Source organism: Phacochoerus africanus, chromosome 1, assembly GCF_016906955.1.
Source record: "Phacochoerus africanus isolate WHEZ1 chromosome 1, ROS_Pafr_v1, whole genome shotgun sequence".
Lineage (NCBI taxonomy): Eukaryota > Metazoa > Chordata > Mammalia > Artiodactyla > Suidae > Phacochoerus > Phacochoerus africanus.
In genome coordinates this window covers 38,939,963-38,955,630 of record NC_062544.1, presented here as the reverse complement: position 1 = coordinate 38,955,630, position 15,668 = coordinate 38,939,963, and the positions used below count along the sequence as shown (strand labels likewise).

General features: G+C 37.9%; 2 protein-coding genes across 5 annotated transcripts in view; one reads left to right on the top strand and one right to left on the bottom strand.

Moving 5' to 3' along the window:
• Positions 1-1,927, top strand: part of KIF2A (kinesin family member 2A) — an 80,550-nt gene extending 78,623 nt beyond the window's left edge. For all 4 annotated transcript variants that reach the window (XM_047754466.1, XM_047754442.1, XM_047754387.1 and 1 more), the window contains one exon: positions 227-1,927. In XM_047754466.1, the coding sequence (XP_047610422.1) occupies positions 227-312 (86 nt within the window). In that variant the 3' untranslated portion in view covers positions 313-1,927. The remainder of the gene's footprint in view (positions 1-226) is intronic.
• A 1,678-nt stretch (positions 1,928-3,605) lies between these two features.
• On the bottom strand, positions 3,606-15,600 carry DIMT1 (DIM1 rRNA methyltransferase and ribosome maturation factor). Its single transcript, XM_047754162.1, has 12 exons — positions 15,316-15,600; positions 14,911-14,984; positions 13,520-13,606; positions 11,183-11,244; positions 10,738-10,831; positions 10,603-10,652; positions 9,243-9,366; positions 9,014-9,106; positions 7,844-7,908; positions 7,166-7,229; positions 5,614-5,720; positions 3,606-4,132 (listed from the first exon to the last, which is right to left on the bottom strand). The coding sequence occupies exons 1-12, from the start codon at positions 15,392-15,394 to the stop codon at positions 4,090-4,092; spliced, it is 942 nt and encodes a 313-aa protein (XP_047610118.1). The 5' UTR covers positions 15,395-15,600; the 3' UTR covers positions 3,606-4,089.
• Between the last annotated feature and the right edge of the window lie 68 nt (positions 15,601-15,668).

The window sequence follows — 15,668 nt, the reverse complement described above, 5'->3', positions numbered from 1 at the left end:
CAAATAAGTTAAAATTGAATACTGTAGAATGTGCCAAATCTAGTGGAAATCTGTTGCTTGTTGAGCATTGTATTTAGTTCTTAGTTTCTGGACAACAAACAACAACAAGAAAAATCCTGAGTTAATGTTGTGAAATAAGAGCGCTAACTTGATAGGACCCATAAAAGCTGTGTACTACCATTGCATGTAATGCAATACTTATTCCCCTGTTCTTTTCTTTTTCAAGATAAAGTGAAATCTTTTCGTGCAGCTCTACAAGAGGAAGAACAGGCCAGCAAGCAAATCAACCCAAAAAGACCCCGTGCCCTTTAAATCAGCATTTGCTGCTAACAGATCCCTGGAACCCTCGCTACTGTAACATACAATGGTTCAGCTATAAGGGCCATTTGACAGTTTGAAATTTTAAGTGTCTGTGGAAAATGTCTTGTCTCTTCACCTGAATGACATTTCAATTTTGTGAAACACTCCTTTGTCTAAAAAATGCTTCTACTCCAAGATGCACAACCAAGATTTGGGAATAGTGAAACATTTTGCTTCATTTACCCAAATAGTGATTTACTTTTGGAGATCCTTGCCAATTTTATCTTCTGTATGATGAAGTAAGATTGTGGACTTGATCCAGAGCTGAATAGTAGGGGGAAGCCACAGCATTTCCTTTTAACTCAGTTCAGTTTTCATAGCAGGACTGAGCAGTTTTAAATTCTTTCTGTGCATGCATACCTCATCAGTGATTGTACATACCTTGCCCACTCCTAGGGACAGCTGTGCTCACCTCTTCCTGCTTTGTGCCTGACTAAGGCTATTGACCCTAAATTTCTGAAGCACAGCCAAGATAAATTACATTCCTTATTTGTCAGTGTAAATTACCTTGATTGTGTGTACATTTTTACTGTAATTGAGACATTTTTTGTGTGTGACTAGTTGATTTTGCAGGATGTGCCATATCATTGAATGGAACTAAAGTCTGTGACAGTGGACATAGCTGCTGGACCATTCCATCTTATATGTAAAAAAGTCTGGAATTATGATTTTAAAACAATACAACATGGTTATGATTTTCTTAGCATTTTCTTTGTAAAGAACTAAAATATAAACTAGTTGGTGTATAATAAAAAGTAATAAAATTCTGAGAAGAGTTTTATCTTAGGATAATACATATATATACAGTGTGTGTTCCAGTGTGGTATCAACAAGATTAATAGTGCAGTTTGATCTGTACCTATACCATTACTTAAGTTGAAGTATCCATTAGCACCCCAAAATATACCCTTTAAATGTACTGTTAAAGGAAATTGGCTTCTGATGCATGAACATGTACATTGAAAGTAGTCCATAATAGAAGTTAGTTTACGCTAAATGTAGACAGTACATAACTCTCTAGAAAAAGGATTTACACTAAAAAGTTGACTTTGCCTTAAAAGGCAGATCTAACCCAAGCTCTACCCATTACCTAATGTATGATGTTTCACCATTATTGGGTGAGAATCTCCACATTCTCACCAATAAATTTGGTCAAGGGCATGCTACTTTTTAATGGTGGCTCTTATTTTTACAGATTGCTATTCCAAGGAAGAAAACTGGCCACTTTTCATGTAAATATTTTGTTAAAAGATTTCTCTCTCTAGGAGTTTTCTCTCAGTTCCCATGATAGTGTCTAGGAAGTACATTAACAACAACAGAAAGTCTCCCAAGGATACCTTGCTTTGATTTACTCCGGGGAACTACCAGCTCATTTGTATGGGCTAAAGGGAAGCAATGAATAGAGAGTCATATGAGCCAGATTCCCTAACTTCACTGTCCATAGAACTCAGAGGGTAGTTGTGGGAAATCCTAACACCATGGTGAAAAGCTCCTCTGTAAACTTGAAACCTAGGACAAATGTAGATTTTCACAGTGTGCTTATTATTAATAAATTAAATATATGGAATGAGTTTTAGAGACAGTTTACTTCAATACAATCACTTTTGTTTTTGGAAGGGACTCAGGTTTTCTTGCAGCTGTAAGATATATTCTATTTGTGTTTATTTCAAGAAGAGGAAGAATGGAGAACAGTTACTATTGACCTTATAGAAGCTGTTTGAAAAAGGTAGTTTCTGAGCCTAACTGACCTTCAAAGGGCAATAAAGAGATATGTGAATTTGCTCATTTTAAAGCACAAGAGATTAGTCTTAATTTATTACTTAAATTAGAAAGGTACTATCTCTGGAAGGTCTCCTCATATTCAAATATGCTGCCTTAAAATATAATAGCTTCATTTTGATTCATATTCAAGGTATATTAAAAAATTAGTACCAGAAAAAATTATTGGTAGTATAATCCATTCTTCAGTTTTACAAATAGGGAAATCTGAAGGCTATAAAAGGGACTAAAACTCAGCAGTTCATAAGGGACAGGGAAATAGAAATGTGAATTAAATCTTAAATTTTCCTTTAAGAATAGAGATGGTACAAGTGAAGTTTGCAAAGTAAACAGTTTGTGAAATTTTGAAAAAAACCTTAAGGTTTATGTAGTATTTATGTAACAAAAGTGGCTTTATGCAGCTATTATTTAAAGAATAACTTACATTTTTTGGATCTGGGTTAAACATTCTTTCTCAGACTTGAAATCTGATATCCCTATTAATAACTAAAAATAATACATTATTTTAGTTACATAGGAATATTTAATACATCACTTTGAAGCCAGATTTCTAAAAACATGTTTTGGCAAACATCTATCTTCCTTTCTACGTGCACTCAGTGAACCTTTGTTAAAATAATTGGAAACACTCCTATTAAGTTAGGTATAAAGAAAGCCAAATATCATTGAAAATATTTTTATTAATCTCCTTATATTAAAGAAATCAGCTATATAAATCTGTTATAAGACATTAACAATATTTAGTATATTGCTGATAATGATTTAAACAGTGTAGCTAATTAAGACATTTATGACATCTATTAAATTCTCAACCTAACAGTTTAGTCCTTTTTTTTGTTTTGTTTTGTTTTTTGGTCCTTTTAGGGCCGCACCCACAGCATATGGAGGTTCCCAGGCTAAGGGTCTAATTGGAGCTACAGCTGCCGGCCTACACCATGGCCATTGCAATGCCAGATCTGAGCTGTGTCTGCGACCTCCACTACAGCTCACGGCAATGCCAGATCCTTAACCCACTGAGAAAGGCCAGGGATGGAACCCACAACCTCATGGTTCCTAGTCGGACTGTTTCTGCTGTGCCATGACAGGAACTCCAAACCTAACATTTTAACAATAGCTTAAAACTAAGCATCAGATATGTAAAAAAGTACTGAGAACATGTGACTGTGGCAAAATGGCTGGTTGGGGTTTTTGGGTTTTTTTGAAACTGAAAAGCATAGAACTTTAAAGCCAGTTTTGATTTCTAAAAACCCTTTGAAATTTTGTTAAACCTATTATGACTCCCCAAGAAAAAAAAACATAGAGTCTTAGAGTTCATTTCATTCTAGTTGAGCATCATCCTCATTTCACAAGTAAGGAATCAAGCCCAGCAGTAATGTGCCTGGCACCACACGGTGGCGGTAGCAGACTCAGGCTTACAGAGAACCCTGATGTTTATAGGGTAAACAGAAAGAATGAGAGAAGCAAAATAACATTTTAAGAAATAAATGCTTTACTATACAAATGACTAACAAGAAGAAATGGTATGGGGACTATGTGACTAAGCATAGTTTGACTTTTTTATGACTTGGACAAAGGAATAAAGAGCTAAAAACCTAAAAAATTAGATCTTCGCAGTAATATATAACATAGAAAATAGAAATGTAACATTTATGCAATACACTGTTAGAAATAATCTTAAGTGTAAAGTTGTGCGTGTCTGCGGCTCTTGAACTTGAAGATTATCATGTATAAACTGGGTCCTTCCTTATTTATTAAAATCAAGCCCCCCCCCCCAAAATCCTTGGATACTTAGAACTGATTTCCTTAAAAATTCAGAGTAATAAATGGTGACAACTGTAAATCAAAAATAGTCAAGCACATAAGTGTTCAAGCATAGTTCATCTTACATTACTAAGAATATATAATTCCACTTTCTTCTCTTGAATTTGAAGACTTCTTTGTTGCAGATACCTAAGAAAAATGGATACCTTCTGCATTGAATCCATGTAGCAGTCTGGAAAAAGAAATCAAAATGAGATGGAATTGAAATGCTAATTTGTAGCAAGTAACAGTGCATACATAGTCCCTATACCATGAATTCTAAAACATACATTAGCAAAAACATGAAGCAAGCCCAGTCACTCCAGCACTAGTTATTAAAGAAACTATTCTTTAGCTAAATTTATGTGATATATATTGGTTAAAACCACATCACTTTGGTGTCTCTTCTATCATAGCCTATGTCTTAAAGGCACGATTAACTTACCTAAAATGATCTTAGACCTATACTATCCCTGACCTAAGCACACTGGCATTTGTTCCATTTCAATGTGAGTAAAAGTGAAGCTATCTGGAATTAGAGGCAGAAGAGAGATGAACGGCTAATAGGTGTCCATTCTTCCTCTGAACTTACTGTTGAGGTTCAAATACTGCACACTGCTTCTCTCTGGATACCTATGTACTTAGCAGATCCTAGTTAGCAAACTTCATGCTCAGTAAAACCTTGAAGAAAATTAATAAGACTGAAGGAAAATAAAATGAAATATTTCTATTTAGACCTTCCTGAGATTATTTTCAGGATGGCCCATAGGAACCATCAAGATCAGTTAAGATATCTGAAAAGGAAAGACAGGCGCTTAGGAATTCAACTCCTAGGATTAACAGGTAATAAAGAAAGACTCAGTAATGCTACTAGGCTGCCAATAAAACAGAAACACTGTCTTAGTTACAAACAACTGTGTTTCTAACAGAGAAGTCAAACCAATGACTTTTATAACAATCTACCCTCTGTTTTTCAGCCTCTAGACCATGGAAGCTTCAAAAATGAATTGGCTAAACAGTCAAAAATTTATGGCTTATCAGGAAATCAAAGTGCAAATACTTAAAAACAATGAAAACAATAATTACCTGGGTAATTTGACACCTTGCTCTCCTTTCCTAAGATTTATTTGTTCAATCCAAGGAAAATTAATTTTGGATTACACTGCCCAGATAATTATAACACCCTTCTTTTACTTCAGGTGTGTAGAACTGCCTCAGTGTATAAAACAAGTTACTACATTACAGAGCCAATCAGAAATGATAACCAGATATGACTGTAACCAATATTATTTCATAATTATTAGCTACTCAATAACAAAAAAAGAAAGCTCTAACTATATGTATTATGATTCTACCTTACAGGCTACTTTTGAAGAGGCAAACTATTGAGACTCTGAATGGGAGTTGGGGGAGGGGGCTGGAGAGGAGCAGATAGACCACAAGACATTGCCACAGAGGTTATCTCCAGGCTTGGACTATTCTTAAGGAAAATGTTCATTCTGCTGCAGCTAACTAGCCTCCATCTTTTTACACCAAATACTACTCCATGTCATGGAAGTGCTATGCAATAACTCCCAGGTAGCACCTTATACCGCTTAAAAGCCTTTAAATCTCTAATCTGAAAGTATGACAGTAAAGAAATGTAAACATGTAGGAAAAGAAAATTGTAATTACCTGATGAAGTCATCTATGTCCATGGAACGGGCCCGCTTGTCACTAAAACCTGTGCTGGTTAGGATTTGCTGTATTTTATCTGCTATGCTGAAATCTTCTGGTATTATCTATCAATATAAGATTCAGAATAAATGAACAACATATCTTTAATGAAGTCACCTTGACTCTTTTTTTTAGTTCAGCAAATAATAAAATAGTCACTATCTGTTCATCATAGTTTTGGAAAGCCAATTTGTGCAGGACTTGGATATCAAATTAAGTGGTAGATCCTTAGCACATACCAAATACTCAGATGACCCTGAGTGACTTAATCATGTATATTGCCCTTTTTCCTAAAAATTCTGAAATGGTTACCTTTCAGGCTTCACAAAGTACTTCATAACACATAAAGTAAAGCTATAAACTAATTTTTTTTCTATTTTTGGTCTTTATAGGGCCACACCCACAACATATGGAATTTCCCAGGCTACAGGTCAAATCGGAGCTGTAGCTGCCAACCTACACCATAGCAATGGGCAAGCCTGTCTGCAACCTACCCTACCCAACAGCTCATGGCAATGCCAGATCCTTAACCCACTGAGCGAGGCCAGGAATTGAACCTGTGTCCTCATGGATCCTAGTTGGGTTCATTACCACTGAGCCACGAAGGGAACTATAAATTTTAAAGCAATTGTTACTCTTTTAAAAATAGCATTTTCTTGGCACAGATTTCATTTGACCAGCTAGTTCTCAGAGGTGGCCTCCAACGCTTGAAAATATTAAATATTTCATACTTAACATCCTTCATCCAAAAATTTTTCTTAATCCAGTTTACTATTTCCTACACAGGCAGATGTTCAAAGACTATTCAGAAAAGAGAAAATGCATATAGCAGTGTGGTATATTAAACCATATTAAGATTTGAGTAAGAAATTACAAAGAAAATTTGTTTTTATCTGTCCGCTCTTTACTTTGAAAGAACTAAGAAATCATCAAACATCACAGTAATTATGTAGAGGTGTGTCTGTGTATGCACACACAATTAGTTAAAGAAAATGTTGCAAAGATAATAAAGACATGAAGTTCACAACTGGAAATCTGCTATTCATTCCATACTTTATACTAATTATTTAAGTTTGTGGGTATTAAAAAAAAGTCACTGAGAAAACTAACTTTAAAATTGTAATTGCTACGTGAACAAGCAAGAAGGGATGGCCACAATTCAAAGGCTAACAAATGGTACATGATTATTTTAAGCTGAGTAAGCTACCCATGCTTAAAACTTTGGGAAAATGATGAGTCAACTGAAAATTTTTCTGGCTAGAAAAAAAAGAAGTGTCAGTAGTTAACAGAGGATGGAGTTGAATATTCAAGGTTGCTCAGATCTATTCTGCAAAATACACAGCAGCACTGTCCTGTTCTAGTCGTACTAGTTAGACATGACATACTGTCTTTTAAGGATCCTATGAAATGTTCAAAATTAAGAATCTTATAATAATAGATGAAATAGAATAAGAAATAGAGGGACATTTTCAAACAAATTATTGAAACAACAGAAATATTTTCTGCTTACAATATTATGGACCGAACAGTGAATTCTGTAGTTTTTTTCCAATAGCTGTTGCACCGCACTTGACCTATGTAACATACAGAAATGACATCACTATTATTACTCACAAATCGCCTTTAAGCTTATTGTAAGATAAAATCTGTGATTCATATGGCAAAATTAAGGAACTTAAAAGGGTGTTAAATATTTAAATGTATTAAATAATTGCAAACTAATATTTAAAAAATAACTCCTAATGATAAATATCTCTTACATTCTTAAGTTCTAGACTCTTCACAAAACATCATCTCAAAAAAATTTTTTTTCATTGTGGCTTTTACCTTTCTCTTGACCTTGGACCCCAAATTGCCATTATATTTTTCCAAGTTAAAATGCCATGAATCTTCTAAAAATGTGGAAAGTGTCCATCACTTCATTTTTCCAAGGAAAAACTAGGCAGCTACATGGTCATTTCCACCCCCCCAAATTCTACCAAAAAACCTGATGTAATTCCCAACTTTAGGAACTTTCTTCATTAAAATCTGCCTCCCAAAGTACAAAGTTAAAAATTAGGTTAATTAAAAGGTCTGGTCATGGATCATGTTTTTAGGGTTCTGTTCATGAAAAGGACCAAATTCTAGCACTTAGCACAATACCTGAAGCACTGATCCTTCATACATTATAAATCAGTAAAATACTTACTTAAATGCAGCAGACAGTGTCTTGTTTTTCCTAACAAAGGTGATCCTTACTAGGCCATCCCATTCCTGAAACAGTTGATGGATATTTTCTTACAAAATATCAAACCTTGCCCATATCAGCTAGATACTATTCTGTCTTAATAAGCAAAACTGCAAGGAACCTTCTGGAGTAATAAAAATGTGCTGTAGCTTGATCTGGCTGGCACAGATGCAAAAATAGGATGTATAGTTGATTTTCACACTTTTGTGCACCTTATGAATATTTTACCCTCAATTTTTTTTTTCTTTTTTCCTTTTTTTTTCACAGGCACACTGGCAGCATATGGAAGTTCCCAGGCTAGGGGTTGAATCAGAGCTGCAGCTGCCAGCCTATACCACAGCCACAGCAATGCCAGATCTGAGCTGCTTCTATGACCTACACCACAGCTCACAGCAACACTGGATCCTTAACCCACTGAACAAGGCCAGGAATTGAACCTGCATCCTCTTGGATACTAGTCAGGTTCGTTACCATTGAGCCACAACGGGAACTCCCCACTGAGGTTTTAAAGGTTATTTTTCACTTCAGTTTGTCTACTCTAAATAATACAAACACACATGTGCTTCTACAAGTATTTTTGTAGGATTTTGAGAATAATTAAGCCTAAATAGCCTAAACATTTATTTTATTTTATTTTTAATTTTTTTTTTTGTCTTTTGTCTTTTGTTTTTTTAGGGCTGCACCCACAGCATATGGAGGTTCCCAGGCTAGGGGTCGAATCAGAGCTGTTGCTGCCAGTCTACGGCCACAGCCACAGCAACGCCAGATTCGAACCGCGTCTGCGACCTACACCACAGCTCACGGCAATGCCAGATCCTTAACCCACTGAGCAAGGCCAGGGATTGAACCTACAACCTCATGGTTCCTAGTCGGATTTGTTTCCACTGTGCCAAGACAGGAACTCCAATAGCCTAAACATTTTAAATTTGACATTTATTGTCAGTTTGTTCTTCAAAAAAGTATACATTAGATTACACTCCCTCCCAAAAGAGTATGAAACCACTGAGCCACAACAGGAACTCCCTATTTTCACATTTAGATTGATGTAGTATTTTTCTGCTGCTATAGATACATATCTTCCAGCTTGGACTTTTTTCCCTTTTACTGAATGATCTAGTATTTTAAACTCACCTGAAAATTGATAGGTGGTGGTGGATTCTTAGGTTCTATCCGTACAACACTGGATTCTACCTTGGGAGGTGGTCTGAAGTTATTCTTTCCAACCTATTAAAAACAATATGTTTAAGTAGTCTTCTCAAAAACAACTTTAAATAGTAATCAAATACACTCTCCTCACAGAAGGCACAGCTAGATGCTCAAGGATGAGTTAAGCCACATTATTTCAACTATAGTCACTTACTTTCATTAGATGGTCCACACGTGCTAACAGTTGAGTATTAATTGAGAGTCTGCAGTATAATTTATCTCCAGGTTTTGCAACTAGTCGGAGAGCAAATTCTCTTTGAAACATAAGTATAGCACATCTGAAAAGACAGCAGGAAAGAATAAGGAAAACAGTCATTTTCAACTACAAAAGTATATTAACTCCAATGAATTTTCTTAGGTGGGAAATAGAGCAAAGCAGTATCTGTGGTTACTCATAATTAATCTAGCTGGTAAGAAGGGAGGAGTACACTTTCAGCCTGAGCTTTAATACCACAAAATAATGCAGTAGGCTTTGTTTTTTCACTGTCTAATGGCTGCACTCTAACTCCTTGCAAATGTAAGCCCTCAATGATCAGATGAGAAAGCATCGGCACTATTCCATCACCCCTTCTAGGGAAAACAAAACCCAAGCAAACAAAATTGGCTCAGTAGCCAAACTGTATTCAGAGAGTAGTAAACATCCTTCTAGAAGAGCTGAGGCAAGAGAAACAAGCCATGACATCAGTCCTCCTGACTTAACAGTTTAAGGGAAGTGGTCTTTTCATTCAGGAAGCAAGGGGGAGGCTCCTTAACAGCAGAGGAGCACCTTCAGAGCTAGGATTTGATTTTCAAACTTTTTTGACAGTAAGTCACACTAAGAAATATATCTGATGGAAGTTCCCGTGTGGCACAGTAGGTTAAGGATCTGGCAGTATCGCAGCAGCAGTAACCTGAGCTGTTGCAATGGGAAGGTGAGGGTTTGATCCCTCACCCAGGAACTTCCACATGCTAAGGGCAGAGCCAAAAAAAAGGAAATACATTTGACAGTGCAACCTTGATCCCAAATATCTGTATGCATGTGTGTTTAAGTAACTCAAACAAAAGATTCATGAAACTATAATCACCTGGATCACATGCATTGATATGTGCTATTCTGTGTCACTTTTTTAAAAATGACAATCACGACTCATTAAATTTATTTTATAACAACTAAGGAGTTTTTGATCTGCAGTTTGAAAATCACTGGTAAGACTGTACTAGAAACCAGCAGGAGGCCACTGTAAGAAACTAGACTTACAATAATAAAAAGTCTGACTGGGGCTAATGGCACGAGCATGAGAAAATAAGAGAAGGCCACCTGGTCTCAGAAGCATGACTTCTACCTCCCCTCCCTCAATAACTCTATCAATTGAAAGAGACAGAGAGAGAGCACCAGATAAATAGATATTTTCAACAAAACACATTTTCCAGTAGTTTTTCAGCTGAATTAACCTTAATCTTTGGCTATCTGTGTTCATGACCTAAACTGTCATTTTTTTCTGAGATGAAGCAGTAACTCTGGTCTTGTCACAAACCTGAAAAAAGGTCGGTGCAGCAACAGCTTGAAGACAAAAGGAGAGGAGATCTGTAAGAGAATTAACTAGTTATTTCTGGGATAGACACACCAGAGAACCATTTAGTATAACATTTCCTACAATTTGAAAACATACCTGATAAGGCAAATTTGCCACACAAGCATCAAAGAATGGCAAATCCGTTTTCAACACATCACCCACCATTACTTGGAGTCTGCTAGCCAAAGGCCTGATAATAAGGAAAAAAAGCAATTAAAAAGAATATTGTGGAGTTCCCGTCATGGCGCAGTGGTTAACGAATCCGATTAGGAACCATGAGGTGGTGGGTTCGGTCCCTGCCCTTGCTCAGTGGGTTAACAATCTGGCGTTGCCGTGAGCTGTGGTGTAGATCAAAGACGCGGCTTGGATCCCAAGTTGCTGTGGCTCTGGCGTAGGCTGGCAGCTACAGCTCCGATTAGACCCCTAGCCTGGGAACCTCCATATGCTGCGGGAGTGGCTCACGTAAAAGCAAAAAGACAAAAAAAAAAAAATACTGTTTCATGAGACTGAAATGCACTTTAGTTCTATTATGTATACTTACGTGCCCTGAACTCTTTTGTGAAGTTCAGCTACCAGCCTTGGGTCAAGTTCACAGGCAATTACCTAAATTAAAAAAAAAAAAAATTTAGGTTAATTATGGAGTATAAATCTTTTCTTATCTCAATAGTAACTCTTAAATGACTGAAATGAATTAAACTTATTTCCTACTCTACCATCAATATTTCCTCACTTATACTCCACCAACACATTTTAAAGAACTTATTTGAAGAGAGTTCAATGACAAGACTATTTATAAAATGTGGGAACGGGGTGGGGTTAAGGGAAGAACAACAAAAAACACTACTCAGAAAATTAGACTATGGGAGAGAGAGTTCTACCCAAATAACTGACAGAATTTTTGTGTTTATATGGCCCCATGCTTTGTAACTCAACAAATGATGAAAAAAAAAATACATATATATATATACACACAATATGTCTTTGTAGTCAAAGTAAATGTCCTAAAAGCATTCAGAATGAGTATATCACTTCTCTCCTCTACTAAGATCTAGAACACAGAGCACAGATAACTTCTCAAGTAAATAAAAAGGGACACCAGATAGGCTGAAATTTTAACTCAAAATTCAAAAGCTATGGAGTTCTGGCTGTAGCACAACAGGATCAGTGGCTTGGGAGCCCTGGGTCACAGGTTTAATGCCGGCCTGGCACAGTGAGTTAAGGATCCAGCATTGCCACAGCTGAGGCTTAGGTTGCAACCATGGCTCAGATTTGATCCTTGACCTAGGAATTCCATTTGACTGCAGGGTGGCTAAAAAAAAAAAGCTGAGGTTTTACTGACTTCTAGGAAGATCATGTCTACAAAGTAGGTAAATGGGCCTGTTTAGCTCCCAGATCCATTCTCCAGCTTTCTCTGTGCCTGCAGGGTGATACAGTCCAGCTCCCTTGCCCCTTGACTTCTGGTTGGGAAGGCACCAGCAGGCTGCAAGGGGAGAGAATGAGTAATTTCTATTGCCTGCTCATGCCTTGCACGAGTTCTGGCAGTGGCTGTGTACTGCTATGAGTGCCTCCTGTTCAAAGGCTCCCACTCTTACTGGCCTCCAATAACAGTTCCCTCCTCCGGCCTCTTGAGGTCTTGGTAACTTTCCTGCTGTTGCTAGTCCCCAGGTTTTTCACCAATGCTTACTTAACAGCATTCCTGCATTTTGTAAATAGTCCCTTCAGTCCCCTCAACAACATTCCCGCATTTTGTAATTAGTGTGTTCATTAAACCCTCCTTAGATGAGTTCTTTAAAACATGCTTTCTACTTCCACCACAAGACATGACAATGGTTTCATTTAATTGGAACTGGGTCAGACAGGAGACAAGGTAGCAGCAACCTTATCTCAGAGACCCATGCTCCAGCTCTTAAGATCATCTCCAAAGTTTTTTTTTTTTTCTTTTTTTTAATTTCCCCAATATGTCTCCAAAGTTCCAATAAGTCCAACCTCCTGGCTTTGTTTACTTGAGCCTAGAGGTGGTAGCTCTTTGTAATTACTATTCTTGGGATACCTCAGTATTCCCATTTTATTCCTTTAGTCCTCTAACAATTACATAACCAGTTCCCTATATTAAATTCCCTGTACTGAAATACCTAATGTGGTTTGCTTTCCTGACTAGTATATCCCATATTTTCCTTATCTTTTAATCCATTTTGAAAAGTTGAGATCTAACAGACATATAACTTTATATTAGCTTTAGGTATACAATGTAATTCATTATATGTATATACATTGCAAGATAAGTTTAACATTCATCACCACATAATTACAAATTTTTTTTCTTGTGATGAGAATTTTTACTCTCTTTAGCAACTTTAAAATATACTATACAGTATTGTTAACTATAGGCACCATGCTATTCATTACATCCCTAGGACTTATTTTATAACTTGAAGTTTTATCTTTTTTTTTTTTTTTTCCTCTTTAGGGTTGCACCTGCAGCATGTGGAAGTTCCCAGGCTAGGTATCAAGTCAGAGCTGCAGCTGCCGGCCTATGCCACAGATATAGCAATGCAGGATCCAAGCTGCATCTGTGACCTACAGCACAGCTAGTGGCCACACTGGATCCTTAACCCACTGATGGAGGCCAGGGATCAAACCCATATCCTTATGGAAATTAGTCAAGCTCTTAACCCACTGAGCCACAAGGGGAACTCTGTTAAGTTTGTACCTTTTGACCCCCTTTACCTGTCTCACTCATATCAGATAACATTTATAGCAAAGGAGCAAGAATTACTGTTAAAATAACAGCAATTAATTCAAATAGATCCATATTTGTAAACCACCTGAGCTTGCTCCATAGCCATTTCTGATACCAAAAATTAAATCCTCTTTTTACCTTTTTTGCCTTTTCTAGCAACTTTACAGTCATATTGCCAGTTCCAGGTCCAACTTCCAACACCACATCAGTTGGTCTCAAGGCAGCCTGCAAGCAAGCACAACCACTTTAGATTTACAGGCTCATCTGAACACATAATTTAATTTACATCTGAATATCTTTACTCAAAAGTGCTCAGTTAGGAGATCTTTATTCTCATTTCATTTTTAGGTGATTCCTTCATGACCTATGCGCTTAACTAAATCATCTCATTAACATTAGATGCAAGTGGAAATCTAACACTTCTAATTTGGGGCAATAGTTAGGAGTCAGAAAAGTTAGGTGTCGGAAAAACAGGAAGAGCAGTTCGTTCTGAGAGTGGCACTCTGCTTTCTAGCTTTGAAATGATTCCAAAAGCATCAAGTTACCAACTCTGTTACCACCAGCTTCAAACTGGAAAGGTCAAAATGATGACCTTGCCTGAGAACCACAGCATGTTGTACTAGGATCTCTCAATTTTACATCCTTGTACGGTTTCAGGGATACAGGAGTATCTAGAAATTGTACATAAATCTGGGTATCTGTATGCACACAGCTACAGTATTCTGATTCCATGGCTTCTAGGAGATGCTCAAAGGAATCTGTAAGCCAAAAATGTTAAAAATAGGGAGTTCCCGCTGTGGCACAGTGGCTTAAAGATCAGGTGTTGCCACAGCCGATACGTCACAGCTGTGGCTCGGATTCAGTCTCTAGCTGTGGAACCTCCATATGCTGTGGGTGCAGCCAAAAAAAAAAAAATGTTAAAAATAAAGCCAGCTCTCATTCTGCAAATGACACCACGTCAAGATGAGATCCTAGTGTAAATTCATGTTCTTTCAACAGCTTCAAGATGCTTCCTTTGCAACATGAAAGTAATTTGCACAACCTAAGTTTCATGTCTTAGCGCTCAATCATCTAAAACAGTAAGGTAAGATCGATAACCCAGACAGGAAATATACTCCAATGTGGCATTGCCTTATACCACTTAAGTTTCTCTGGGAAACAAACTTTCAAAGGTTCAGACACATTTTTAAGCTATGGAGTAAATAAAAATTAACAGTGATAGATGGTGCCTAGAAAAAAGTGATTTGGAATAGAAGAATAATAATCTGGAATGCAACAAGTAGAAATGTCAAGCTAAGAAGTAAATACTCTACAGAAAGACAAAAGAATTTGGAGTCCAGAGAAACCGAGATCCACAGAATGAAGCAAATCATACTGAAGACAGCTTGTCAATCCTACACAATTCTTCAATTCATCCAACAGGTATTTATACAGCATCTAATTGGTGCCTGACATCCTTTCCGTGCTTAGATATTCCTAAAAATAAAATGAATTACCCAATAACTCTCCCTTTCCTATTCCACACCCACCTTATCGATAATGCTGTTAACAATGAGAGGATTTTTCAAAATGTGCTGCCCAATGCCCGTGTTGAACATGAGTCCTGTAAGAAAACATGAAACAGCCTTAATTTCCTAAAATCAAATATTAGACTGTCCCTGAAAAGAAAGTAGGAGAGTTGAGGGAAGATTTCTGTGCCGAGAAGAACCAAACATCAAGCTAGGATTGATAAACTAAGTCCTCCCCTTCTGCTGAAAAGGAAGCGAGAGGGCGGCGCGCCGGGCCTGTGGCCGGCGCTCGGGGAAACCTAGGACTTGCGCTCCCGGATCGGGAATCCCGCCCAGTCTCACTGTCCCGACCCACATCTCCGTCCTCGCCCCGGGCTTGGTCCTGCCGGAAGACCTGACTCGACCCAGCTCCTCGGCTGTCCCCACCTCCGGCGCTCTTCAGTTCCCGGCGTTGTTGTTGCCGCTCGCGGCGACGGACGCTCGCCCCCGACTTGATCTTCGGCATCTTTTCCCGCAGCGGGCCCACAGGCAGGTTAAGTTAGGGAGAACCTAACCCGTTAATCCCGAGAAAGTGCACCACGTGGGAATCGCCGGCCTGCACCCCCAGCACCGGTTCGGATCACGTCTGGGAGGGGCGAGAACCCGCCCCCTGGTTTGCTCTGGGGTCCACCCTCAGAGACTGAACCCGACCTTGGAGCCAGGTGGCTGCTGGGAATTGTAGTCATAAACTGAAGGGAAAGCCTGCCTCCGGAGCCTACAAATCCCAGAAGGCGCCACGC

Bases quoted from the DNA above. Each gene is read 5' to 3' on its own strand.
- DIMT1 (XM_047754162.1), bottom strand. From the start codon at position 15,394: ATGCCGAAGATCAAGTCGGGGGCGAGCGTCCGTCGCCGCGAGCGGCAA. The intron at 9,367-10,602 runs GTTTGTGACAAG...CTGTCTTTTCAG, and splicing joins CTGCACCGACCTTTTTTCAG to ATGTGCTATACTTATGTTTC. The intron at 7,909-9,013 runs GTGAGTTTAAAA...CAACTGTTTCAG, and splicing joins CACCACCTATCAATTTTCAG to GAATGGGATGGCCTAGTAAG.